Source organism: Akebia trifoliata, chromosome 8, assembly GCF_017979445.1.
Source record: "Akebia trifoliata isolate Shusen 1 chromosome 8, ASM1797944v1, whole genome shotgun sequence".
Taxonomy (NCBI): Eukaryota; Viridiplantae; Streptophyta; class Magnoliopsida; order Ranunculales; family Lardizabalaceae; genus Akebia; species Akebia trifoliata.
Window position 1 is genome coordinate 3,197,929 of NC_141382.1, and position 27,545 is coordinate 3,225,473.

At 35.1% G+C, this 27,545-nt stretch overlaps 2 protein-coding genes and 1 long non-coding RNA gene across 4 annotated transcripts in view; 2 read left to right on the top strand and 1 right to left on the bottom strand.

The window, feature by feature from the left end:
- Window positions 1–980: 980 nt before the first annotated feature.
- Window positions 981–13,908, bottom strand: LOC147395478 (diphosphomevalonate decarboxylase MVD2, peroxisomal-like). The gene is made up of 10 exons (XM_086450404.1): window positions 13,229–13,908; window positions 12,895–13,093; window positions 10,990–11,053; window positions 10,508–10,571; window positions 10,306–10,386; window positions 7,969–8,055; window positions 2,310–2,467; window positions 2,107–2,155; window positions 1,630–1,754; window positions 981–1,457 (listed from the first exon to the last, which is right to left on the bottom strand). Exons 1-10 carry the CDS (start codon window positions 13,442–13,444, stop codon window positions 1,235–1,237), a joined length of 1,266 nt encoding a protein of 421 aa, XP_086306530.1. The 5' UTR covers window positions 13,445–13,908; the 3' UTR covers window positions 981–1,234.
- Window positions 5,545–27,545, top strand: part of LOC147395479 (ferredoxin, root R-B2-like) — a 93,967-nt gene continuing 71,966 nt past the window's right edge. The window contains exon 1 of the mRNA XM_086450411.1: window positions 5,545–5,555. The gene's annotated coding sequence lies outside the window, so the exon portion shown is untranslated. The remainder of the gene's footprint in view (window positions 5,556–27,545) is intronic.
- Window positions 18,859–24,350, top strand: LOC147395480 (uncharacterized). 2 transcript variants are annotated; one of them, XR_015180856.1, is made up of 3 exons: window positions 18,902–19,175; window positions 19,304–19,993; window positions 23,928–24,350. It is a non-coding gene; the product is annotated as an uncharacterized LOC147395480 (long non-coding RNA). The 2 variants fall into 2 exon arrangements; XR_015180855.1 differs by having other exon boundaries at window positions 18,859–19,993.

The following is a 27,545-nucleotide window of genomic DNA, read 5'->3' on the forward strand; positions in this document are numbered from 1 at the left end:
TTGTAAGAGTGACACCTGTTTGCCCACACCCTCTAAAAACCTCTTTTTTTTTAAAAAGGTCGAAAATACTGACCTCTTATCAAAACCCACTTGTAATAATCAGTAACAAATTGTTGATTTGTTATGAATGGGTCGATTAAGAGGTCACTAAATGGACATATTTGGTATTTTTTTATTTTTTAAGTGGGGTGCGCTTTGCAAGTATGTGGGTGGGTGGGTTACGAATAATAGTCGTCTAAGAATTGTTCACTCTTTCCGTCAAAGATGTGTCCCTCGATGGTCCTATGATTTTTTTTCCTTCAAAGATGTGTCCCTAGATGGTTCTCCTGTTACTTCACCAGGAAATCTGTTTTGGAGCCTGAAAGACTTGGGAATAATTAAAAAGACAGAGATTTGAGGGTATGAAAGCTACTGTAAAATTGATGGTCAGTTAAATACACCCTATAGTAATCATTTTCATTGCATATGATCTGTTTTAAAGATAAGGATGGTCCGACCGTGTCTACATTTATGGATGAGATGAGAGTGATTCATTATTTTTTAGAAAGAAATTACACCATAATCCCAAACCCTAAAACCCTAGTTTTAGAGGTCAAGGGGACCAACGGACGGAAAGAAAATACAAACCTATCAAAAGGGCTAGCCAAAACGCTGAACCCTCCCAAAAAAAAAAAAAAACCACAAAAAATTGATTGACCCCATTTCTATATTACAAATCTTCTCCCATCTCGCAAGTCAGTCTTCAAAGAAAATTCCCCTAAATTCTTTAAACCTTTTACACGAACCTGAGTAACCCTCCTTTATTTGGGCTTGGGTCTGGCAAGGTCACAGAGAAAAGAAGGTTAGGAGATCATATTTCCTAATTCTCTGAAATATGAAGAGATCAACAAACATGCTAAACTTAGCTATATGTTGTTCACACACTGATTGGCCAACGTGTATTAAAAAAGAAATGGACAGAGATACTCAAATCTTCAAAATGAAATTAATAGTTCAAGAGAAAAACTTTTATTACCCCGACTGCTCATGTTCAAGAGAACGAGTACATAAACCCAAATAAGAGAAACAAGGAAACAATAAACAAAGCTAATATTACAGACAATACGAGTACAAAATGACACTAACTGCAAATCTGAAAAGATAGGTTCTCTGGATCATAACAAGAACACCTGATTGGACTAGTTTGGGCTCATGAAGCGAATTCTCCAAACAGAATAAATCTCCCGACATAACTTTACTTCGGCAGCCCGGTCTCAGGATGGAGAAGAGCTTGACTTTCATCAGCAAGCAAAACTGGACCTTTTCCAGGTTTAGTGCAGATGAAATAACTGACATCGCCCTTTTGTTTTGGGGGTGCGACGCTATCTTTGACTTCCAAAGGCGTCGGCAAATTCTCCAAATCTTTTATTGAATGAATTCCAGCATCTTTAAGTATGGATTTGTCTCCAATAACATAACTGCAAAAAATTAAAAAACAGAATGTTTTACGGTGACGGAAACTCTCTTACCAAGTGTTGTAGCACTATCTTTTTTTAGTAAAGTTACTTGGCAGCTTAGAAGTAAAGAAGGAAAAGGAACATTATCTAGTAATATCTACAGAAATAAGCCTGAAATCTGACCGTGACATACCTAGTCAAGTCAGCATCTGAAGCTGGAGGAAAGTAGAACAACAGTTTCTGAATCAGAAGGGTAGCAACTTTTCTATTAGGTGCAATTAGAACTGCATTCGGCCCCGCATCAAAAGTGTATGCCACCTGTAAATGATCATCCAAGGTTAGAATTTTAATTTTGACTGTTCATAAGGCAGAACATTTTCAATTATTGCAGCTAGGAGTTCTTGTTTCATGTTTGGCCGTGACTTATAAGGGTAAAAAAAAAAAAAGAATAATGATTTTCTGACACCCCCCTCTGACATACACCCCCATCATAGAACCATAGATCATTTGCCTCGGGATACATATAATCATAAATCTTTTTCTTGTGTATCCCGAGGTAAATGATCTATGGTTCGGTGATGGGGGCATATGTCAGAGGGGTGCCAGATTATCACGACTCAAAAAATAAACATGCGGAACCATTCTTGAATAAGATTCATAAAAGTCATACCTGTGGCGTTCCTTCAAATTTATTCCACTTTTCCATGTAGCTGATTATCCTGAAATATCGTTGATTTATTAAGATTAGAAATCTCAAATACAAACAAAATCTAACCATTCCTAACAGCAATTACTGACTATCTATATGCAAGCAAAAGGAATGATGTTCATCACATTGCAGAATGAGGAAGGCCAGCAGATAACAAGACTTGCCTGTGGGATGTGTCATTCATGTAGAATATTGGGGGGGATGTATCCAAGCAAGTCGCGTGAAACTGATTACTGTCAGCACAAGCTAACTTTGAAAATGATGCAAAATCACGAGTCCTAATGGCTTCTTCCATTTGCAATATGCGTTTTGGTACCACCTCCTATCATAATCCAAAACAATGTTGTCAGAATGGAATCAGAATGTAAAATCATAAGTAGAATCCTATTCTAGTCGGGATTCAAACCGTTGGTTTGTGAGATTCATAAAGAACTTCTTTGTATTAAAAAGATGTCATAATTATAAATAATAACAAGATATCTAACTAGTAATCCCCAAGAAGATATTGTTCTAAACTCATATTTTCACAAGCAAAATATATGTATTATTCATCACTTGAGCAATTTAGGAAGGAGAAAGAAGAAAACTACGACGATCGTCACCCTCTACTGCATTGCATCATCATCAAATTAAACTATCTTCAATTTCTCATCAATACTCTTAATTCTCAACGGGGATGGAAATCTAAAACTAGTTAACTAGTCAGTCGTTCACATTTGGTGATTTCAGGTAACTAGTAAAATCACCCCCTATTTTTCTTTTAAGGCTTAGGAAGAACAAAAAAAAACAAATGTGTAGGAATCAATGTTTGCACCTAAAAATGTGTCTCATGATTTTGATTAAATCCATCCCCTCCCCCCCGCCCCGACCTTGGACTTTTCCTATAAACTAATTCTAAATGACCTCATCTTAAACCTTTAGCCAATAAACCCTTGATTTTTCTTCCCAAATCCGTCATCTTCAAGCTCTTTAACCTCTATGGTAAATTCCTTTTAATCTATTTAAGCTCATCTCCATTTTATTATTTTCAACTTTGCCTTAATCCTTTGAAGAAAACCATAATTTTCTACTCAATAATCTATCATTTTCTACCTCCCTAAAATCCTACCTTCCTTTGAGGTGTGAAGGCTGAAGTAAACAGTATCCTAACGTTGATGAGTGACTTTGAATAACAAAAATCAAGGACTGGAGATGACTGGTATAAGGGATTTTAGTCATGTTGAAGACAAGGGCAATCAGATCACTTGACATCAGTCTACGAAGACATAGTTCAAGGGAAGTATGTCAACATTTTCAAAACATTGGGGGTATCTAAAAAATTATCCAAGATGTGGAGGGGTATGTCTAAAACACCTTTTTTTTTTCTTTTTAATGGGGTGCAATAAGTAAAAGTTGGGATGCCAATACAGGTTCTCAAAAAGGTGAGGTGATTTAGATGACCCCCTCCACGTTTTGACTTTTGATAACTACGTGAGATACCCTTTGTTTTCAAGCTGATGACATGCCCTCCTTGACTATAGTCTTCTTTAATAGATTAACAAGGACCCATATGTCGTCTTCAATCTCCAACTAAAACCCTTGATTTTTCTTCTCAAAACCAGTCATCTTCAACCTCCTATAAAACGAAAAAACCAAAAATTGCCTCACCCTCGATCTTAGTATTCTATTTAACCCAACCTTCAAACCTCAAGGCAAGATGGGATTTTTGGGGAAAAGATAAAAAGATGGAAGGATGTTGGAAAGTAAACGATGATAAACCTTTGGGGTAGAGAAATCTAGGGTGTTCTACCAAGGTTAACGCTAGTCTATGTTGTAAGCAATGAATTGAAGATAAGGTTGAATAGACTAAAAATAATATACCATAGAGATTGAAGATGACTGGTCTTGGGGAAGATAAATCAAGGGTTTTTGGATATTGTTTAAAGGTGAGGGAATTTGGGTCATTTTCTACTAGAGAAAACTCAGGTCACTTGTGGGGAGGGGGCATGTCATCAGTTTGAAAACATGGGTGTATCTCAAATATCCACTGGAGGGGTATGGGTGATTCCCTTGAATCCTCTAGCTCTGTCCTTGATTGTTTTTTTTTTATAAGTGTAATATATTAAATGAAGGAAAAAAGTACAAAGAGGCCGAGGAAGCCTCTAAGAGAGCAACAAGCTAAAAAGAGAACAAAGCATCAAAGACTACATAAAGAATTCCATCTAAAAACGAAATCATCAAAAGTGATCCCCTTGAAATCGATGTTCTGTTTCGCCCAAAGATATAATAAGCCCAAGATCTCCAAGAATATGCCGTGAGAGCTTCTCATTCTATTGTTAAACACCCTGTTATTTCTCTCGTTCCACACCCCCCAAGCTATAGCCGAGGGAAGAATAGCCCACAGAAATCTTTTCCTGGAAGAGAAGACATTACTGGCCCACCCTTCTAACAACAGGGAATACTTACAAGGAAGGACCCAATGAATACAGAAAAGACCAAGGAATATTGACCAAATTTAGTAAGAGAATGTGCAATGAATTAAAAGATGGTCGACAGACTCCCCATCTCTCATGCAAAGAAGACAACAATTTGGAGTGATCCACCCTCGAGCAATCAAATTGTCCAATGTAAGAATCTTCCCAAGGGAAGCCAACCAAACAAAAAAGGATATTTTAGTTGGAACGAATTTTGACCAAATGATAGATCTCAAGGGGGATTGCTCGGCAAAAGGGTTGAGGCACTTAAAAAACGAGCTAACAGAAAATCTCAAGTCTTTAACCTTCATCCACTCCCATCTATCTTGTTCACTATCATTGAGAGGACACGAGTGCAAAAGGTTAAGGAAAGATATCACATCTGTTAGCTCCCAATCATTAAAGCTTCTCCTAAACCCTAAACCCCAAATCCCAAGTGGAGTTGCTATCGTTGCGAATCAAACACTGCTGAATCGAGCAGTTCTTTTTTGTAGAACAGGCATACAAGGACGGGAATTGAACTGCTAGAGGCGATGTGCCGCACCAACTGTCCTCCCAAAATCTGATCTTATTCCCCGTACCCGCTTTGAATCTAATCCCTTTTTCAAATTCCTCGCTCATTTTCAAAATACCCTTCCAAACACTACACCCGTACGAGCCTTTAGCCTCACCGCTAGGGCTGTCAACGGATAGGTATCCGATCGGATAATGCCATATCCGAATTCGAATCCGAAAATATTTAATGATATCCGAATTCGAATTCGAATCCGATCGGATATCACTGACCAATATTCGAATTCGAATTCGAAAAGCATATCGAATATTCGAATATCCGATAAAAATCCTGCGAAATTTAGATTCAGTCTCTACCAATCTCTTCAGTCTGTAAAAAAAACCCTTTTTGAAATCCAAAACATCGTCGAGTCGCATACAAACCCTTATTGAGAGAGAGAGAGAGAGAGAGAGAGAGAGGGAGATGAAGTATGTACCTGGAATCATAGACGCTCGGTAGACGGAGAAGATGGTGGTCATGGAGTTCATCGGCCGGAGAAGATGGTGGTCATGGAGTTCGGATAGTGAAAAAAAAATGGGTTTGGCTGTAAGAGAGAGAGAGAGAGAGAGGAACTATCACCTGTACGTGCTAACCGGCCGGAGAAGACAATGGTGATGGAGATCATCCGGTCAAAACCACGAAAACCAGAACGGAGGTCTGGTTCTTGCGTTTAAGTTTAGAGAAGATAAGGGTGAAAAGTAAAACTTCGTTGTATAACACGAATACATAAGACTATATATATATATATATATATATATATATATATATAGAGATGAGTTTTGTTATATAACATGAATATATAACGTACGTATATAAATCGGAGCGGATATTATCAAATCGGATTTCGTAACATCCGAATTCGTATCCGAAACTCATTCGAATGTTATAATAACATCCGAATCCGAATTCGATATCCGAAAATTTCGGATAATATCCGATTTTTCGAATTCGAATTCGAATTCGGATTCGGATTTCGACTATCCATTGACACCCCTACTCACCGCTATACCAACCCAACCTCTTTTCCCCGTACTTTGCTACAATGACCCTCCTCCACAATCTACCCCTTTCCTCCCCAAACCTCCAAAGCCATTTCCCTAGAAGTGCTCTATTAGCAAGTCTAAGAGCTCTAATCCCTAACCCCCCATCCTTCTTGGGCTTACAAATAACCTTCCATCTAACTAGGTGATACTTCCTCTTACCACTCTTGTCATTCCATTAAAAGTTCCTCATAAGCCTTTCCAATCTGATTTCAACCGACTTAGGGAGCGTGAACAGGGATAGGAAGTAAACCGGGATACTCGTCAATGTGCTTTTAATCAAGGTAACTTTCCCTCCTTTGGATAGGTACTTGGCCTTCCATGTACTCAATCTTTTCTCCATTCTCTCCAACACCCCTTCCCAAATTTTGATGCTATTGTAGGGTGCTCCCAGCGGTAATCCCAGATAAGACGTAGGTAAAACATCATGCCCACAGCCTAAGGTTGCAGCCATCAAATGCATATCATTCACGTTTCCCACTCCAAAGAGCTTGCTCTTATGCAAATTGATATGTAAACCAGAAATGGCCTCGAAGCAGCACAAGAGGACCCGTAATACCCTCACCTGATCTCTCGAATGATTCAGGAAAACCAAGGTATCGTCCGCAAATTGTAAGTGAGAAATCAACGGTCCATCGTTCACCCTAAACCCCGAAAGCCTTCCTAGTTCCACTGCTCTCCTAAACAATCTACCCAGAGCTTCTGCAACAATAAGGAACAAGAACGGAAACAGCGGGTCTCCTTGCCTCAAACCTCTCGATCCCCTAAAAAAACCAGCTGGGCTCCCATTGACAAGAATCGAATAGGACACCGTAGTAACACATTTCATAATCCAACTAATCCATTTTGCCCCAAACCCCATTCTCCCCATCATATATTCCAAAAAGTCCCAACTCACATGATCGTATGCCTTTTGTAAATCTATTTTTCCAATCATCCCCTCTTTCTTTTCCTTGATCCTCGAGTCAAGACATTCGTTAGCCATCAAAACTCCATCCAAGATTTGTCTTCCCCTTATGAAGGCCCCTTATTCATCCTCGATAATGTTGGGGAGGACTATTTTCAACCTCGAGGCTAACACTTTAGATATAATCTTATACACCGAGCCCACCAAACTAATAGGTCTGAAATCACTCAACTTATCCGAACCGACTTTCTTGGGAATCAAGGCCACGAAGGTACTATTAAGATTGTAATCCATGCAATTCTTGTCTTGTAATTCTTTGATCACTTTCATGAAGTCTTTAGCAACGACATCTCAGCAATGTTTGAAAAACTCCATAGTGAAACTGTCTGGCCCCGGGGCCTTGTCCCCACTCATAGAGAAAAGAACTGATTTAAAGACTTGAAAAACTCCATAGTGAAACCGTCTGTCCTTGATTGTAGGATTTGAATCTTGAAATTATACTCAAATCGTAAGATTCATAAAGAAAATGCAAGATTTTTATCTAGAAGGATTCAAGCATAAGATCAAATCGATTGGATTAAGATTCGAAATTTAGGATTCTAACAATATCGGTCCAAAATAAGAATAAATTCGTATTATAGTTACAAACTAAATTATTTAAACTTAAACCAGGCACAAGTTCAATAAAGATCATATTGTAAAGGCAACCCAAACAAAGAAAACAGGCCATGGAAATTTTCAGAGCAGTATAAACAGAACCCTCAGACTATTGAAAGGACTCTCAAATGATATAGGAAGACAGATCTATAGTATTTCTATTTGAATGAGAAAATTATACAAGTATTTGAAATATAGTGGTTGAGAAAATACCTTTGCCCTATGAAGTAAAAGAGGGCTCGTCTCAACACTATCACGCATTCCTGTAGTGCTACTTGTTTCCTTCTGTCGTGAGCTTACCTGGAATTGACAAAAATGAGGTGTGGATATACAAAGCAATGAACTGGCAACAATATGAATCATAACATAAGAAATGCATATCCAAGGCCACAATACATGAAAGCATTCTCTAAGAAGACTAAATAGTTGTTCTTGTTATTAATGCTACAACAATAAAGCCCATGAGATCTAATGAGCTTAAAACAATACAGAAATTGTTTATACTTATAATAAATAAATAAATAAATAATCATTGTTGAGTGTATATTTTCCTCCATTCTCGGGTGTGTCATACCCCAGTTAAACCCCATGACCGGCTTATATTCATAGTTCTCCCCCTCTTCAATAGGACTGTCTTTTGGAGTAGTTGGTTGGTTAACATGGTATCAGAGAGCTAGGTTCGTATAGGTCACGGGTTCAATTCTTTACACCCTTATGGGTGAGGGGGAGTGTTGAGGTATATTTCCCTCCACTCTCGGGTGTGTCAAACCCCAGTTAAGTCCCGTGACCCTCTTATATTCATAGTTCTCCCCCGCTCCGATAGATCGGTCTTTTGGAGTAGTTGGTTGGTTAACAATCATAACCTAATATAAATATTAAATACCAAATAGAGTGAAGAGAGAAGATTTTAGAAGTGAGAGAAGAAAAGGTCAAAAGATGAATTAAATGACAAGTTCCCAAATGAATAATCAGGTTATAGTTAAAATCATTCCACTGTCCAAAGTCAGGTCTAAACATTCATAGTACCAATCGATAAAATTAAAAATGAACTCATTCGGGAAAAGTAGTAGCTCCAATAGGGGATAAGTTAAGAGAATGTCAACTGAGATGGTTTGAGCATGTTCAACAAAGGGCGATTACAGCCCTAGTTACAAGAAATATTCAAATAGAAGGTTATTAAAAAGTAAGAGGAAGACCCTAAAGAATGGACGGAGATGGTGAAAGCAAATATGAACACTATTTCAATAGCAACATAAATGGTTTTGAACAGAGTGGGGTGGAGGAACAAGAGTTGTTTCGCTGGCCCCAGATTTTTGGGATGAGGCTTGGAGGAGGATGATGAGTACCCATTGAATAGTGACAGCCAAATTCAACGTGAAGATGAGAGCATCTTTAAATTTATTTTTACTAAAAAAAATTCATCTAAGAACATTGGACTTTGGTAATAGTATTAGGCCTGATTTAAAATTTCGTATCGTTTCGTAATAAATATTTTGGAATTTCAGATTACCTATAGACGAAACATGTAAGAATATATAGATCAGTCAATGTTTCGATATGTATCATTTGTATCGGTATGTTTCGTCCGATACAAACCTTTACAAACCTGAGAACCTAAATAAAAAATAAAAAAATGCAACTTTCATGTAAAAAAGACAGATTTGCATGGAAAATAATATTACTAATAATTATGTAAAAATGAAATGTTTTAAGATATATATAAATTCATTTTAGAATGTTTTGAAAGTGTAAATTTGAAAAAAAAAATTATTTTTAATTTTAAATTATAATTTTAGCACTTCGAATATCATTATATACATTTATTTGTGAAAAAAATAATTTTTTTATTTGCAGTGAACGTTTCGGAATGTTTTGGTTTTTGAAGAAACTAAAACATTGGACCGAAACGAGATTTTAAACCATGGTATTAGGTCTTAGTCTCAAAGAAAATAATATAAATGCTGCACAAATAAACCGCATGCCCACACACAAAAACGGTCAATGCAAACATTAAGATATATATTTGAACAATTTTAGTTGATATGCATACATGGTAGAAGTAAAATGTTTTTAATACTTAAAAGAAATTGTTTTTAGGTAAGATGATATTAGATAAAGAAACAGCATAAAAGCGATGACTGAAAACAAGATACATAAATTAAGATTTTGCTGAGATGTGCATCTGAATGTGTCAGATATGGGTGTCAATCACAACAATATTTCAGAGAGTCAAGTATCGGTGTTAAATAGGAAACAAATGGGTGTGAAAACTAATCATCAAGGTCAACAAAAAAGTCAACATTTAAAATAACAAAAATATTTTTCATGGATTAAAATAGCTTAGATATCCATGATCCTAGTGTCCCTAGATCCAATTGATTTACCACATGAGAATTGAAGAAGATGGGACAAAGAATGATAATAAAAAAAAGGTATTCTAAACACATCCGGTATAGCATTTCTAAGACTCAAATAATAGTATACTGCAAAATAACAACCATTAACATATCTAAATAAAAAGAGGGCCCACATCAAAGAATAAACACGTACCACTGCAACAATGATAACAAGATCATCCCAATGTGTTTCATTTGCAAGTTGAACTGCCATGCTGTCATTTCCACTTGCGTCCTTGACAAATTTAAATATAAACATTAGAATTGGACTGAAATGAGTGAAAGGCTTAAAAAACAAATCAGTTATCCATTGTTAATATGAGGTACCAAAGAGAAACCTCAGAAATCAACCTTACATTTCCCATGACCCACTTGACAAATCCACCATAGAGACTACGGCAAGCACTTCCTGATCCCTGCCTGTATATGTATAAACAGGAGTTTATTAAGTATTACTGCTAATGTTTACTTGTACACGTCCTGATACAGAGCGAAATAACTCTATTGACAGCTCAACAATAAGAGAAACTTATTGAAAGGCTTATAATTGATTCTTGTCTGACAAATACAATTTATAAAAGCATATAGCAATATGTATGATCCATGAATAAGTACGCATTTTTAAGTTGTGAGACACATTCAAGTGTACATACACCCATGCAGACAGACTGATATGCAGACGGGCATCTTGCATAAGAATACATGGCTGTTCATAAACAAATAAGCATGCATAGGAATAGTTAATGTGGGAAACATGCAAGCATAGACACATTGCCACGCAGACTGAAAAATAGATGGGATGAACTTCAATTAAAATAAGAATACATGAGAGATTCACCTTGCAATTGCCGAAAGACTTCCATGATCCTCTTTCACGTTCATTAATTTTGCAAGGGCAAAAACTGCAAATATAAGGTTGTGGCAAGTTATAGTTACATAGAATAGTATTTGATTTGATATTCGGGGAAAGAAAACTATCACAAGAACCAAACTGCACAGAGCAAGAAAAAAAAACTGATAACATGTGACCATACTCAGAAAACTAGTACCGAAATATGACTAAATGTTGACCATATTTTTTTTCCTCCACAAATATACCCAAAAAAAGATGCAGGGTTTGCAAATTCTGAAAACATGAAAACAGGGTCTGGCAAAAGTTAATGATTTAATGTCAGGGAAAGAAAATTATCATTAGAACAAAGCAGCACATAGCAAGACAAAAATATCTGATAAACATGTGACCATAACCAGAAAACTGGCACTGAATTATGACTCAATGTTGTCCATATGCCTAAATAAATATCCAAGCTTTGCAAATTCCGAAAACGTGAAAACAGAGGTTGGCAAAAGTCAAAGAAGTTTTTTTATACGAGCCAAAACTCGAATTGGTATCAAACAATATCTACATAGACGTGTGGGCATAATACAAGTAGATAGGTATAATAGCATCACTTAGATTGAGAGCAACACGACTTGATGGAGACAATAAATAATGGAAAAACCATGGGTCTCCTAAAGTATATCGCAAAGATTAATTAGCCATGATGACAGACAAATACAATACTATCAAGCAAAGTTAAAGGCAGCTCGTTTAGAAACTATAAAGAACTGCAGAGGTAGAATTTTCTAATAGAATCAATGGTTTATCTAAGGGAGATCCTCTTGTTACAATCATAGTGACAAAATTCTCCGATTTTTAAAAAGTCGCAATTAATTCATGGTTCTTTCAATCGGTGATTTAATCCCAATTTATTCACCAAATGTTGAAAAATACATTTTATATTATATTTTAATATGAAATTTTGGAATTTTGTTTTATATTATCTAAATAACCCTGTATTTTTATTTTTTCCCCATTTTTTTTCCCAATTTTGCCGATTTTTCTTGATCAATGGTAGATTGAGAGCAACACAACTTGATGGGGACAATAAATAATGGAAAAACCATGGGTCTCCTAAAGCATGTTGAAAAGATTAATTAGCCATGATGATAGACAAATACAATACTATCAAGCGAAGTTATAGGTAGCTCATTTAGAAACTATAAAGAACCACAGAGGTAGAATTTTCTAGTAGAATCAATGGTTTATCTCAGGGAGATCCTCTTGTTACAATCATAGTGACAAAATTCACTGATTTTTAAAAAGTCACAATTAATTCACAGTTCTTTCAATTGGTTATTTAATCCCGATTTATTCATCAAATTTAGAAAAAGACATTTTATATTATATTTTAATATGAAATTTTAGAATTTTGTTTCATATTATGCTAAATAACCCTGTATTTTTATTTTTTTTCTCAATTTTGCCAGGTTTTTTTCTGAATTTTTTCCTTGCCAAATTTTACTGAATCCCGACTTTGTCACTATGGTTACAATGGGTAAGCTCTAGACACCCACTACACAACCAACTTCTATTGGACTACATCTTTACCCAAGATTTTAACTGTAAAAAACTAACAAATCCAGCCAGCTATACCTAACAAACACACACCAACCCCAGATTTCCTAAATCATAATAAACTAAGAAGCTATTACCACACATGAGAAAACCCAACCTCATCGACACTGCTCGTCACTTAAATTCCTTTTAAAAAAACACAAAACTACTCAAGTTAGCATAAATTTTCTAGTACTTTACACTAAACTTATTAACTCCTACTTATCTGGCAAAAGATCAACAGATGCATACAATTAAATCATCTAAAAAAAAAAAATCAGTAAATAGAGAGAACCCAGTCTTTACCAAGACAAGCAAAACCAGCTGCAGAAGAAGCCAACCCCGCAGCAGTTGGGAAGTTGTTATATGACGCAATGTGCACATGAAAATTTTCCCAATCTTTCTTCTGGATGCAAATTCCCTTCTCCTCATCCACGATATCGTTCCCACGGCTACGGATCTCCTTCAAGCATCTTTGGTATCTACCTCCAGATAGAGAAATCTCCTATACTAAAACAAAAACGGATAACAAACTACAGCATTAATTCTTCTTTCTTTCTTTTTTCCCAATTTTGATCTACTCTGCTGGAATCAATTAGGAAACATGGAACCAAAAATCGAAAATATACATGAAATTTACCTTTCCATTAAGCCACATTCGATCCTTCTCAAAGCTGGGACTAACAGCCACAGTCGTCGTCGTGCAGAGATGTTCTGGATCTAGCGTGACACTGATACTGTCGTTAATAGGGAGAATTAAGGTTTCATCTCTCTTCCCCCAGTACTTGATGACAGCAATGTTCGTTGGAGTCTGCGCGGTCGCCATTAGAACCCAGTTCTTTGATTCTCCAGCCATTTTCAGAGTGTGCAACAAACGTTAACCCTAAAAAAATGAAACTTTGATCTGATTTGCTTCCAAATGGTGTAACAAGACAAATTTACTGCAAAGAACACCGATTAAAGCTGAAATTTTTAGATTTTCTGGCGATAAGTTCAGCGAATCTAAAAATAGAAGATCGGTTTTGATCCGCCTTCGATCTGAGACTATCTAACACGGAAAGTTTTGAATTTTTTTTTTTTTTTTTTTTTAACTGATTTGAAGGTTTCGAATTGGATAGAAAATTTTGAAGAACTTCGACCAGATGCAGAGAAAAAAGGAAAAGAAATCGACCACGATTACTGATTTCTTGAACTAATCGGATTTTGAGATGAAGTTGCAGAAATACATCAAATCTAGATTTCGATTTCGATCGAACTCGGCGAGCAGATAAGTCCTTCGAACAGCTTTCGCCTTCAACAGGTTTATATAGTAAGTGTTGTCGTCCGCCTCAGAAGAACGTCCTCCACGTTTGAAGGCGAGGGGATACTTTTGGTTTAAAAGGTACCTCTTTTCTAAATGGGTTTGGGTTGGCCCATTTGGAGATTTATGTGTTAAAGGAAATAATAAGCTGCGTAAGCCACACATCAAATTTGATGATAAAGTAAGGCCATCTATATTGTATTTAAACCTACCATTGGGAGGGTCCCACCTATAGAAACAAACCTGATGATCATACCAACTATCCTATTTATTTATTTTTTACCTTTAAATGAATGTCATGAGAGAAGGGCACGATTCTTCGAGTTGATAGTAAGTTAATAAAAACATCACCTGATCGTAATCTAGTCGATTTTAAAATAATGATTTTTTTTTCGAAAATAAAGTATCCTCACCTCTTAGAACACTGGACTGGTCCTTAAGGCTCGTGCAATCCCTTCCCCCCCCGCCCCCCTCACTCGCATACTCTAGGTAATTTTTTAAACAAATTCCTGAGGGTGACTTGACTTGTAAGGGAGAATTCGAACTTAAGAACTTCACTTCCTGAGGTGATTTTAACCATCTCTGAATCAATGGATTAAGTTTGAATCAAATGAGAGTTAGTCTTGGATTGATCTGATAAGAATTGATCTAAAATCAATATGATTGGATCTTTGTGGCATTGAGATTTCTATTGAATGTCAATCTCAAGATCCAAATCCAAATAAGATGATAATTGGATCAGATCTGAACAAATCAAATTCGATTTGATGTATAAATCTATGTCATATGCTTAAACAAAATATATATAATAATATAATTTACATATTTTCGTCCATTTTATGGGGGATTTATCAGATCATGACATGGTTCATCTGAAAGGATCCTTATCGGAACTCAAACCACGGTCCAAATCCAAAGTTATCTGATCACAATGGATTGGATTTCGGGTCTGATCCGATCCATTGACAACCCTGTCACGTGGATGATAGCTTGAGCCGTGGTAGAATTAGCTAACTTACCACTGGGACCATAACTAGAAAGTGACGCAGATGTTGGACACATATCCCACTGCAGCATATTCTTCACATAGTTTTTCTAAGATGTAACCTCATACAAATAATAATGAATATTATCCCTCTCCTTTACAACAACTGGACAAATTATTTATCAAATCTTCGGTGGCCCACACTCCAACGAATTGATTGGGAGATAGATCGTGTACGTTGCTTTTTTAATAAATTACATAAGATAGTACGAAAAACACGTGATACTTTTTTCTAACCTTTAGTTTGATATATTAAAAAGTGACATGTGAAACATACTTGGTGGTAGGTATGGTGTTTCATTAAAAAACAAAATATATTATAAAGGTGGTTGGTGGGAGTTGTTTAATTTTGACCCAATTTTGTTTATTAAAATAACTTAAATAAAATAAAATAATGGTAATATGAAGTGTGGGCCATGGTGGGATCCCTGTGGTTGTTGTGATCTGCCAATTGGCACAGCAACTTAATGAGAGTACAGTCTTTGTGAGGTTTATATATTTGACTTTTTTTTTTTTTTTTTTTCTTTTTTAAGGGAAGGGGGAGACCACTTAGGTGTTAGATGCATGATAAGAGAGTTAGTTCACTAAAATTTTCTTTTCTTAACAAACCTTGAGCTTCAACTCTTGTTGTATTGTTTTTGAAATATCCAAATTATCATTTTTTTCAAATTTTTTTTTTCCGTATAGTTAGATTTTTCAATGGAGTTACAATCATTCCCGACGACATTTTATCGTGAATGACTAATGGAAAAGAATAATGATGAATGCATGTGGTTTTTTGTACGTAGTTGGTACGTAGCTGATGTGGTAAAGGTACAGAACCGTAGATATGTTTCCTATGTATCCCGAAGAAAAAGATCTATGGTTCTGTGCTCTTGCCATGTACCAAAATCCATGTGCATTCATCGCACGATTCAATGGAAAATGATATACTCTTTATTTTGAAAATTTAGATAAATTTGTTTATTTATTTTTCAACAGTTTATAAAAAAGAATGAAGTTGAGATTTTAAGCATTTTGATGATTATGTTGTAACTTTTGTTATCTTATATGCTTTTTGGGTATTTCAAGAAGATTTGCTTAGTATCGAAGTCATAAAAATTTGAAAAAAAATAAAATTGGATTACATTTAGAGTTTCGAGTTCACCACTTCCTATTGTCTGGTTCAACGTTTTTATTGCCAAACTAACCACTTAGTGTCAATTTCACCATTTTTTATTGTCGAGTTCAACGATTTTTTATGAAAATTTGATGAATTTGATAGTAATCAAACTTGAGTTAAAAGCGTCAAGTTCATTAATAATTACCATATAACTCAAAATATTAATATTATCAAACTCGACGATAGTAGTTATATTATCGATGAACTCGACGCTTTTAAGTCATGTTTAATTACCGTTGAATTCAACAATATTTTCATTAAAAAAAATTCGTCAAACTCGACAATAAAAAGTTGAAGTAGACAATAAAAAGTGATAAACTCGACACTGCATATATGATCTAAATTTATTATTATTATTTTTTCCATTTTTTTCAACTTCGATACTAAGTAAATCTCATCAAAATTGTCAAATTTGTGTATATCATCATTGCGAAATAACACTCAAATCAAAAGTTACGACGTAATCATAAAAAAAATTATAGTCTCAACTTTGTTATTCATTTTTTTTAATAAATTACTAAAAAAATAAAAATATACATCTAAATATTCAAAAATAAGAGTATATCATTCTCCATGCCTCATTCACTATAAAAAAAAAATCGCCAGACATGATTACAATCACTATTGAAAGACCTAACTATGCAAGAAAATGATAATAAAGGATAGTTTGGGCATTTCAAAAACATTACAACGTCGATCGAACTTAATCTGGTAGGGCCATCAGCCTTTTTGTACACTATCAAATACTTTTCCACATTTTGGTGAATATTTAAGGTATCGTAGTATTTCGACCAATGATATATGCCCATTGGCCTATATTTTCAACTTGGTAATTATTGATTGCATTTTGATTAACTTGTTGTGTCATCACTATTCACACACCAAAATAATAAAACCCTTTCAATTACATTTGGTTGGTTTGACTGAATTAAGTTATTTTAGTGAATAATTTAGTCAACACTCCATTATAGAATATAAATAATATATGAGAATTTTTTTTATTTTTTTCAATTCAAACTTCAATTTTCCACTCTCACCACCTCAATTTTTCTTCTATTTTGTTGTTTGGTCACTATTTTCTCCATTGTCATTGTCATCATTTACTTGAAGTAATGACGAACTATTGGTATTAATTAGCTTTTGAGTCAATCATCTTGACCAATTTTTTTATAAAGTAGGACTGTTGACAAGGGCAAACAATATGTTAATAATAAAATTATTATTATTACATTGTTTTTACATATGTCCCATTATCTATCCCCACATATACATATTTCTATCAAAAACATCCTCAAATACTTACTTTCAAGGTGTTTTAAATGCATCTTAACATGTGTCCTTACGGACGTTAACAAAATCCAATTATGTAATATTTTGTGCAGTTTCTCACCTATTTAACATAGATTATCACCATATTTTTCTCAAATTTTGAAGTATACAAAATGAATTTTTTTAATCATTCAAACTCTATCTAGAGTTATATTTTTCGACAAAACATGTGTCGTCATACATTTTTTATTATATAGAGTGCAATTTGCATTAAGGTGATCATTCTCATTGACTTTATTATACATTTGACTGCCATCTAAATTGACTTAATTTTCCCCCACAAAGCAATGAATTCCTTGGGCCACCCTATAAGGTTCAGTTGACTCTCGACTCAATCAGTTGCACGTAAGACTTTTTAAGGAGGCGGCATGTGACCGTGGGATTAGTCTCATCAAAAGGTGAGGATACCCACGATAAACAAAAAAAAAAAAAATTGACTTAATTTTAGTTTCTATTGAGATTGTTCTCTCTCTATGTATGTTGATTGAAAATCTTATATAAAAAGTGAAGCCAATTTAATTGTCATTTACTTAGGCCAAATCTCACATAGGACTTAATTAGATCTATGTTGTGTTAGTTGACTACCCAAGCCAAAAAAAAAAAAGAGTCAACAATTAATTGATTTAATCATGCAAATAATTCTTTGATTATGATTAACTACTAAAATCTAAATAAAATAAGAAAACATTCATTTGATATGATTATATATTTATATGTATGATTTTATACAATCTCACTTATTTTACCTTGTATCGTTATCATCATCGTCGTATATATATTTTCTCAATTATTGGGGTTGTCATCATGATTCCTTTTTCAATTTTTGTTGAACTATGTATTCTATTAAGGCATGTACCATTATAATGTATCTTACTTTTGAGTAGTTCTAAATTGACTTCCTTTAACATGACGATGATGTGACAATGTTGAGAGAACTAAACATGGGCTATTCTTATAAGGTTTAGTAGTGTCGAGTTTATAAAAATATTATAGAACTTGATAGTAATTAAACTTGGCTTATTTTATAAATCAATGTTGTCGAGTTCATCAGTGATTAATGTTGAGCTCAGAACATTAATATTGTCGAACTCGATAATATTGATTATAAAAATAAATTATTGTTGAGTTCGTTAATAATTATTAAAGATCTCAATAATAAAACTGATATTGTTGAAAATCGGATTTTTCATTCTTCCTTCATCTTCCTCGGTGCAATAGATGATCGAAAACTTTTCTAAGTTGTCGGAATCCGAACTCGCTGCCCTCCAAGATGGCGAGTTGGCAGCCAGTTCGAGAGTGGGGCACTTTTGGAATTTAAATGGAGTGAAAAAGAAGGAGTGAGGTCGAGAGACCACTAGGAAAGAAAAAGTATACTAAATGGATTATTAAGATCCTGCCCAAAATTTAGGGATTATTTATAAAGAAACCCTTTTTCTTGTGTCCTTTAAGTAATTTTCCCAAACTCTAAACCATCCGTAGCACTGTAGAACATGGCCATTTAACCAAAAAAGAATAGGTCCTAGGGTTTTAAAAGGCCATATCCACAATTTTGTTGACATAGACCTTCTATGGTTCCACTCTTTGCATCACACATCCTGAATTGATGATTTACTTTGCAATGGGTGTCTGAGATTTCAGTTGGATTTGTCAAATTTTCACTTATATTATCTTGTTGGGGAGAAGAGAATAAATCTTCAAAGACCCAATTCAGAATCTAGTGGAGATTTTACTGCAAAGTTGGTGATTCTGAGGTATTAATCAATTTAGTCAACTGGGTTTTGTTTGTCTTAAAATTTGTTTTTTCTAAACATTTTGGTGGGTTTCTTATGATAAAGCTGATACAATTTTCTGGTCTTATCTTCTGATTTCTATGTAACAGAAACCCAGAGAAGAGATTTCTGAAATTTTTTTTTTTAAAGATATTTCTTCTATATTACACTTACTTGGAATCCTTAGTACAAAATAGGAAGGCAAGTATTACTTAAATCAAAAACCCAATTCAATCAAGAACACAAACATCACCCCAAGAAAATGGGAATTTCAATTCTAATTGGATTGAAGTCAGCCATTCTGTTCTTGACATTTAATTTCCTCAGAGCTTTGGGCTTGCCCTTGGCCTCAATTCCCTTCTTATACACTTCTTTAGTCAATTGCTTGGTCTCCATTGCCTCTCATCCATTAATCAATCTTCCAATGCTATTGGGTAAGAATTCCGACGGTAGTTTCCCACTTTGGTCGAGAATTCTGTTTGGCCCATTCTTGTATTTTGTTCAATTATTTGCGACATTGCGAAGATTGAATAGTAGAGAACCACCTTATAGTGAAGTTTGTGAGGGTATTTATGTCGGAGGATGGCCTTCTTCGTTAGATAAATTGCCTCCCGGTGACCCCGCTATTATTGATTGCACTTGTGAACTTCCTAGAACTTCGGCCACCGCGAAGAATGCTTATTTATGTGTTCAAACATGGGATACAAGGGCACCTCAGCCGGCGGAAATTGAATCTGCGGTTCGTTGGGCTTGTAGAAAAAGAGCTCAGAAAAGGCCAGTTTTCATTCATTGTGCTTTCGGTAAGTTCTGTAGTTTGCATTCATCTATTTATTTCATGAATTACAAGTCTAATTGTTTTCTAATGTGATCGTTAGAAACTTTTGTGCCTTTGTTATAGGACGGCTTTAGATGGTTAATCTTGTGTGAATTACTCAAAATCCTTTGTAGGTAATGTCTGATAGTTTTCGAAAGCTCTGAAGTTTGAATCCCTCTTCTTTATTTTTTTATTTATTTTTATATTTTTTATGAATTACAAGTCTCCTTGTTTTCTAAGTTGATCGTTGGAAATTTTTGTGCCTTTGTTATTGGACAGCTTTAAATGGTTAATCTTTAGACACATGTACACTATTTAGCTTCTGATTTTTTTTTTTCCGGCTATATTTAGCAAATATTACAAATGGTTGAATGCTAAGCTTGACTTAAAGCAAATACTATTATTGATTAAGCTCTGTGGAGATTATATATTTGTTTCTCCCCAATGTGCCAGCTTAATAAGTTGGTTAAAGTCTCGAGTGCTGATACCACGACCTAGGCTCGAAACCCACGTTCACCTAGTAATTACTAACTACTTAAAAAACATACTAGCAAAGAAGAAAAAAAATTCTGTTTTATCTAAATTTTTTTGCATATGACCATAGTGACCAAGTTGAGATTCGACAATTAATTGCTATGGGTGGATGGCAATTCAGTTTTGTTTAATTCGGATAAATTTGGGGAAGTTTCAGAAAGAAAAAAAAGAAAAAAAAAACCCAGTAAAAATCTAGGGATTATACAAAGGATGTTTTTTGATTTCTTCCAAAAAATCCATGAACTGCAATCTCCCTAAAATGCTTATCTTGTTCTTGAGATTTTGAAGGTTGAAAAAGATAGAATGTTGAGATTGAGAAGACCTGGTTGGGGAGGGGGGAGGGGGGAGGGGGGCATTAATTGGCAATTTACCAATTTAATTAACTGATCTCTTGTTTCGATCATTTTTCCTAATTTTTGGAGAAAAAATCACTGAATTTTGTGACTATGAGTATGACCAAGTTCCAACATTTCCAAATTCAACTCAACATTTTTTGTTTTCTTTTTTTGGTGTTATTCTAAGCTATTGTGGTTCCACTTCCACTTTCCTTATGTTTAAAGGGGCATTGTGATCCCTGTTTACTAAAGATTAATGAGGATGTAGTGTGTTGTGCACCTGGGAGATTTAAGTTGGTTGATGCCCTAATGTCCCTTTTGACATAAAAACTATTTGTTTGTTGTTGTGTTCATGGGTTTGCTTTGAATTATTTACAGTATAAGATTTAATTCTGTTTTGTTCATTATGTGATCTACGGTTTCATAGGTCATCTCTCTGCCTAGCAACTCTGTTTAATGTTTTGCATGTTAGAATTTCATTACGTTTCCCTTTATTAAATTTATGGTCTACTTTTTATTTCCCGACAAAGTCCATATCTTTAGTGCTGCTCAATGGATTGACACAATCATGTGTTCAACCTAGTGTTGTCCAGGGCGTGTTGTGTTGCCTAGTCTAGCTTCCGTTTGCACACACATCAAAGGTTTAATGGCGTGAAACTGGCCTCCAATTGCACTCTTATAGACTCTACAGCTTCATATCATAACCATCCAAACACCCTTTAGGATTTCATTTGTGGATTAATCTTTGCTCAGTTTGTTAGGTTGTCTTCTTTGTTATGACGAGCATATATAACAAGGACACTTCATTATCTAAGAATTTGCTTATATCATATGCTGTTCACTCTGATGTGGTAGATTCATGAGTACACTGTCAATGGGCCAGATTCAAACAGGAGCATGATCGATCTAAGATCCATAAGAGTTGGATCAGGTCCTTAACATATATCAACATTTGGGTCCAAATGCGATCCAATAACAGTTGGATCACGTCTAGGTCCAATCAAAACCCGATTAATAAACAATTTATGTACACAATGTTTTTAAATAAAATACATAATATATTTTATATGGTTTCTCATATATTATCAGATCAAGTTCTTATTGGATAGGAACATGATTGATCCAGAACCGATCCAATAAGATATTAGATCAGATCCTTACCAAATAGGATTTTGGGGTCTGATCCGGTCCAGTTAAGCGTTACTCTTAAGGGGGACGATGCTTATTTGTGCTTGCCAAATTCTAGAATTAGAGGGTTTTTGTACCGTTTGAAAAACTCATTAATGGGTCCATTCAAATCTGAAAGTTAGATCTTTTTGGGCTGGAGACGCTTAAGGGAAGGTTATTTTTATACCAGTCGACAGCTCTAAAGTGGTTTCCATTACAGCCTTAAAAGGAGTTAAGAGCTAGGTTAACCTCGCTTTGTGGGTCCATATTTCATCATATAATTTGTATTTTAGAGTCCTATTAGAGTTGGTTTCTGTCTTAAAGAGAGTAAATATATGATTAATTAGATTCTAGAATTTAGGATTTTGTTTTTGTATTTTCATTAGAAAGTTGAGGAGAACAATTGGAGATGTCCCATCTTCTGATCTTCCTACCCGTCTTTTTTTAAGGAATTATTCAATGACGGATTAAATGCTTGGCTTTTGCTAGTTAATCATCAAAGCCTTATCCCAAAAAGTTGGAGTTTGGCTTTATGAATCACTTGTTTCTCCATTCAATTCTGTGAATCCAATGGGTGTTCATATCCACCCTCACTACCTCAAGTCACCTTTTATTTTGTGCTTCCTTTCTCTCTTTTATAACCTTCAACTTGCATATTCCTTGTAACTGATTTGTAATTGGCCTTTGTTGCAGCCTCAAAGACTACATCTAATTCTACAAATACTTTCAGCCTCCCAAAACCACCCCATAACTTCAATTTTTAACCTTCGAGTCTCTACCTTATTAAAAATCACCCCAACATATTCCCTAACCTGAAACCTTCTTTTCCAGCCCATTGAACTTTAAAATCCAGCATCCTAGACCTTTTTTATTCGACCCAATATCCTTCTTATTCACCACAATTAATCCTAGAGTCTCCTCTATCATAGCCCTGTCCCACAAGGTTGTTTTGGACATTCTTCTAGAATTTTCAGGATACTCAGAGAGGGCTTGTGGAGGTACCTAATATGTTCCATTCTAGGGTTTGGTTCAATTAAGGTTTCAATATCACATTTATGTTGTCTTATGCTTTATGTAGGTTGTATGCTTTATATAGTGTATAAGATAATTGCCAAAGTATTATTACTATTATTTTTCTGGGCAAGTAAGCAAGTGTTAGTGGTTTGCAGAGGTGAAGGTGGGTTCAAAGGGTTAAATGTGTTGGATCTCACTGGGCTCATTACCACACTTCGATTTTTGTGATTCTGATTGCTAAGGAGTGTTTAGGCTTGTCAATGGGGTGTGGACCCCCCCCCCCCTTTTTTTTTCGTTTGATTAAAGTTGATAAATTTTGGGGTCCCACTCATAACCAATTGGCAATGAGTGTCTGATGTGGGACTAAACTCAACACGCTCCCACATGTGTGGGCCGGAATAGGATGAAACACGTGGAGATATGAACTAGGTGATGTGGAGGAGAGAAAGTCCCGCTCTGATACCATGATAATTTGGGGGTCCAACTCAAAACCAATTGGCTATGAGTGAGTGGAGAGGCCCATGAGCTTATAAGGAGAGAGACAAGGCAATAAGTATCCGATGTGAGACTAAACTCAACAAAAGTCTATGTAAGACGTATAGCCATATTTCTTAGATGTTTCTTTACTATTTACTCTAGAGTAAGTTTGAGGAGACATGGAAGAGATGGATCTTTGCACACATTCTTGGCTGTGCCGTTATTGACTAGTTAATGCATGCAGTTGTCATTTCTTTTATAGCTTTGGGAGCCCGAGACAATTGTGCGTGTTTGTGTGTGCTTGTTTTGTTCGTGTATAATGTTATAGTGTGCCAAATTCTCACATTTCATCTCATCGGGTGGGCTAATGGGTTGAGCCACATTGTCATGTAGGTCATGGAAGAAGTGTTTCAGTGACGTGTGCTCTCTTAGTCGCACTGGATTTAGCCAAAGACTGGAAAGATGCCGAGAATATAATTCGAGAACGGCGGCCTTGTATTCGAATGAATTCTCTCCATCGCAAGAACTTGGAAGAATGGTCAAAAAATCGTCTATCTTCCAAAAAGAATGAAGGGGTGGATGTGAGTTCTGTTATTCGGTCAAATTCTTCTGAAAGCTCGCGTTCAAAATGGTCGAAAAACAAAGGAAGGTAACATTATCTTATGACACAATGATCAAAATTTCAACGTTACTTGATCAGGTATCTTCACTAATTTTCGGATCTCTATTGTTTTTTTCTAGTTCTCACATTCAACTATGTTAATGTGTATGCTTAATATAATGTAATGGATTATGGGTCCTAATCCCACTTGTTTCCGCCGCGGGTAGGTTTGATATATTAGGACTGAAATTCCTGTGCAATTATAAAGTTGACAACTAAAACCATTGCACACAACATGGTGTTTAGTTCTCTCCTTTTCTTGCTTTATTTATTGGGTACTTTTTAGGTACCATCCAGGTTGGGGTGCCAACGGACGGGTTTGGACGGGCTTGGTTGAGCCCTAATCCCCGCCCTAAAGAGGCAGATTTTACATAGACTAGCCCTATACTAGTATCGGGCCTAAGTTGACTAAGCTGTGGCCATAATGAGCTCGGGCTAGGTTTGGGCCAAATAAAATTATTATTTTTTATGAAAAAAATGTATTTTTGAAATAAATTTTTGTGTGCATGTTTGAAGACTATCCAATCGAAGTTGAAATTAATATCTTAGTAACGTATAAAGGTTAAAAATGAGAGTTTATGGTAACCCGACAATATATTTCACTCTTATTAGAAAAATATTTTTCATAATTTTAAATATATTATAAATATTTCTATAAGATTAAGTAGTGGGTTGGGCCAGGTTGGGCATTATAAGACCTTAGCGCAACCCGAACTTAATGTGCTAAAATTTATTAAGCTCAGCCCTACCTTTGCGGGTTAGATATGAAGGCCCTAGCCTTTGTTTTTTCGGCCAACTTTTTAATAGGTTAAGGATGTTAGAATGTATGTTATTTTTGTTACAATGTGTATGATTCATTATAATGGGATGGATCACTAAGAAATCCGTATGGGCCTTACAGTGTCAATAAAAAAGAGTCAGGTGGAATGACCACACAGAACACTGCATTAGACACTGTGCCGACGTGGAGGTGCCCATAAAACCATAGTCCTTTGAGCATTTTCCTAATTAAAAATAATGACAATGATGGCAAAGACCAGATTTTTGAAATTATGTATCAAAAAGTCCCCTTAAAAATAGGGACTCTTAAATACTTAATTTGTGAAATGTTAGGCTACCCAAAGACTTCAGAAGTTAAAATACCGGAATTACCTTTTTAATGAGATTTTAAAAAACGTGTTTGTTTGAGAGCTTACCCCTCCACATTGTAGCAACTTGGGGCCAAGGAATCTGCTCTTTCTATGGTCTCAAGTTCAAATCCCACTACCCATAAAAAACCTTGGTGGCTACGCACTGCTCCACGTAATGGGGTATAGCCTGAGTGCGGGGCGTAGGGACTAGTTTGGTGCGCGCAAGCTGGCCTGGATACCCTTCGTTATAAATAAAAATAAAAATAAAAAACCCTTGTTTTCTCCTCCTAAAATCATACATCTTCAATACACTTACAATGACTACGACAATGATGATGATGGTCATAATCATCAATTAAATTTGATGTGCATATATAAATAAAAAAATTATTAAAATATATAATAATAAGATATTTAAAATATGATTTTAAAACTCAAGTTGAATGGCCGGTGAATCAAATCAACTCATAAACTTGCAGATCGACTTAAATGAATCAAATACAATTATATTAAATTTAGGAATATTTCAAACTTAGTTTTTTAATAAATAAATAAAAGAAATATTTTTTTTCCATATAAATAATAATGACCGAATAACTGGCTCAAAATTTTGGCCTAACTCAGTGTATTTTTTTTTTATCTTACTTAGCCAAGTTGACTCAAGAAGTTTGTTCCACAGAGTTTGGGCTAAGTCATCTTCAAATCCAATTAAGTTAACTCAAAAAATTAATTTTTTTTTGCATTGCAATCATTTGGATTGGATTTTGTGGTGATTTGGCCCCAAACTTGATGAATCAATTAGGACTACAACTTGGGCGGGTTGGAGGCTAAACCTAGGCTCAACCCTAGTAGCAAAACGAGCTTGATCTTCTAAAATGGGTTTGGGTTAGCTCAAGTTAGGTAATTTTGGGCAGTTTGGTCGGGTTGGGTTCGTAGAATAACCCTAATTTCATTTTGATAGCAAATAATTTTATATTTAAAAAAAGAAAGATATAATACATAAAAAAATTTTAAAAAAAAATCATATACAATCATCCAATCCTTGAGAGAATATTTAGACAAACCATACTAAATCACAGTTCACACTAATATTAACTAATTGTCCTCAAGTTGTAATAATAAGATGGAATAAAAAAAATTAAATAAAAAAAAATCTATAATTAATATAAAAATATTTATATATATACTAATATAGCATCAAATTCAGGTTGAGTCGGCTTGCTCGTACTCTCAACCCGAATTGAAATTGGATTGAGATATTCTAACCCAGGTTCAACTCATCTTTCACATAACTCGACCCAATCTCGCCCATCAATCAGATTGAGCACAGCGGCCCTATAACCAACTTGCTCGTGCTAACTCTAACTAAAAAACGCATCGACTTAGGTTGTATATGATATTTATGGAGAACAAAATTAAATATTTTATTATTTTAAAATATTCATTAAAATAATATAATTTTAATTGACACACGATTTTTCGAGTTGATTCAATGGTTATTCATGCCACGTTTCTTCAAAGCTAATGTGGTAATTTATTAATGTTCATGTGGCGGTTTGTATTCGGCTAATGTGGCAAGGGCATAGAATTACAAATCTTTTTCCTTGGGTATCCCGAAGAAAAAGATCTATGGTTATGTGTCCTTGTCACATCGACCGTGTACACACCGCGTGCATTTATTAAGATTTGTTTTTTTTTATTTTAAATGGGACTTTTTGGTACATAATCTCAAAAATATGGTCTTTGTCGGCATTGTCCCTAAAAATTGCTAAAAAAGATAACTACTTATCAATGTTAATGTCTGGTCCAATGCATGTTATATAGAAAATAAAAGAGTTATTAAAAGCAAAAGATTTTTTAGTCTGTAAATCTTACCCAAATCTTTTGAACTTTTCTAAGGTCAGTACTTGTTGGACATAAAGCATCCAACACCAGTATGACAAGGAGCCACAAGGGAAGAGAAGTATGACTTGCCTCAGGATTTCTTTATAGCTTTATAGGTCTCTAGGACTTATTTAGATACACATGGCATAAGCTTACTGGTGTTGGATGTTTTTAAGTCCAACGCTACTGGACACTAAAAGTGTCAAAATCTAATGGAGTTAAGTACCATATCCATGTTGCCACCAAACTTTATGGCAAATTTTTCTATATAAACCGAGCCTAACCCATATCCCATTGTATCATGGAACATTGTGTGATATGAGCTCTATTGTTTTT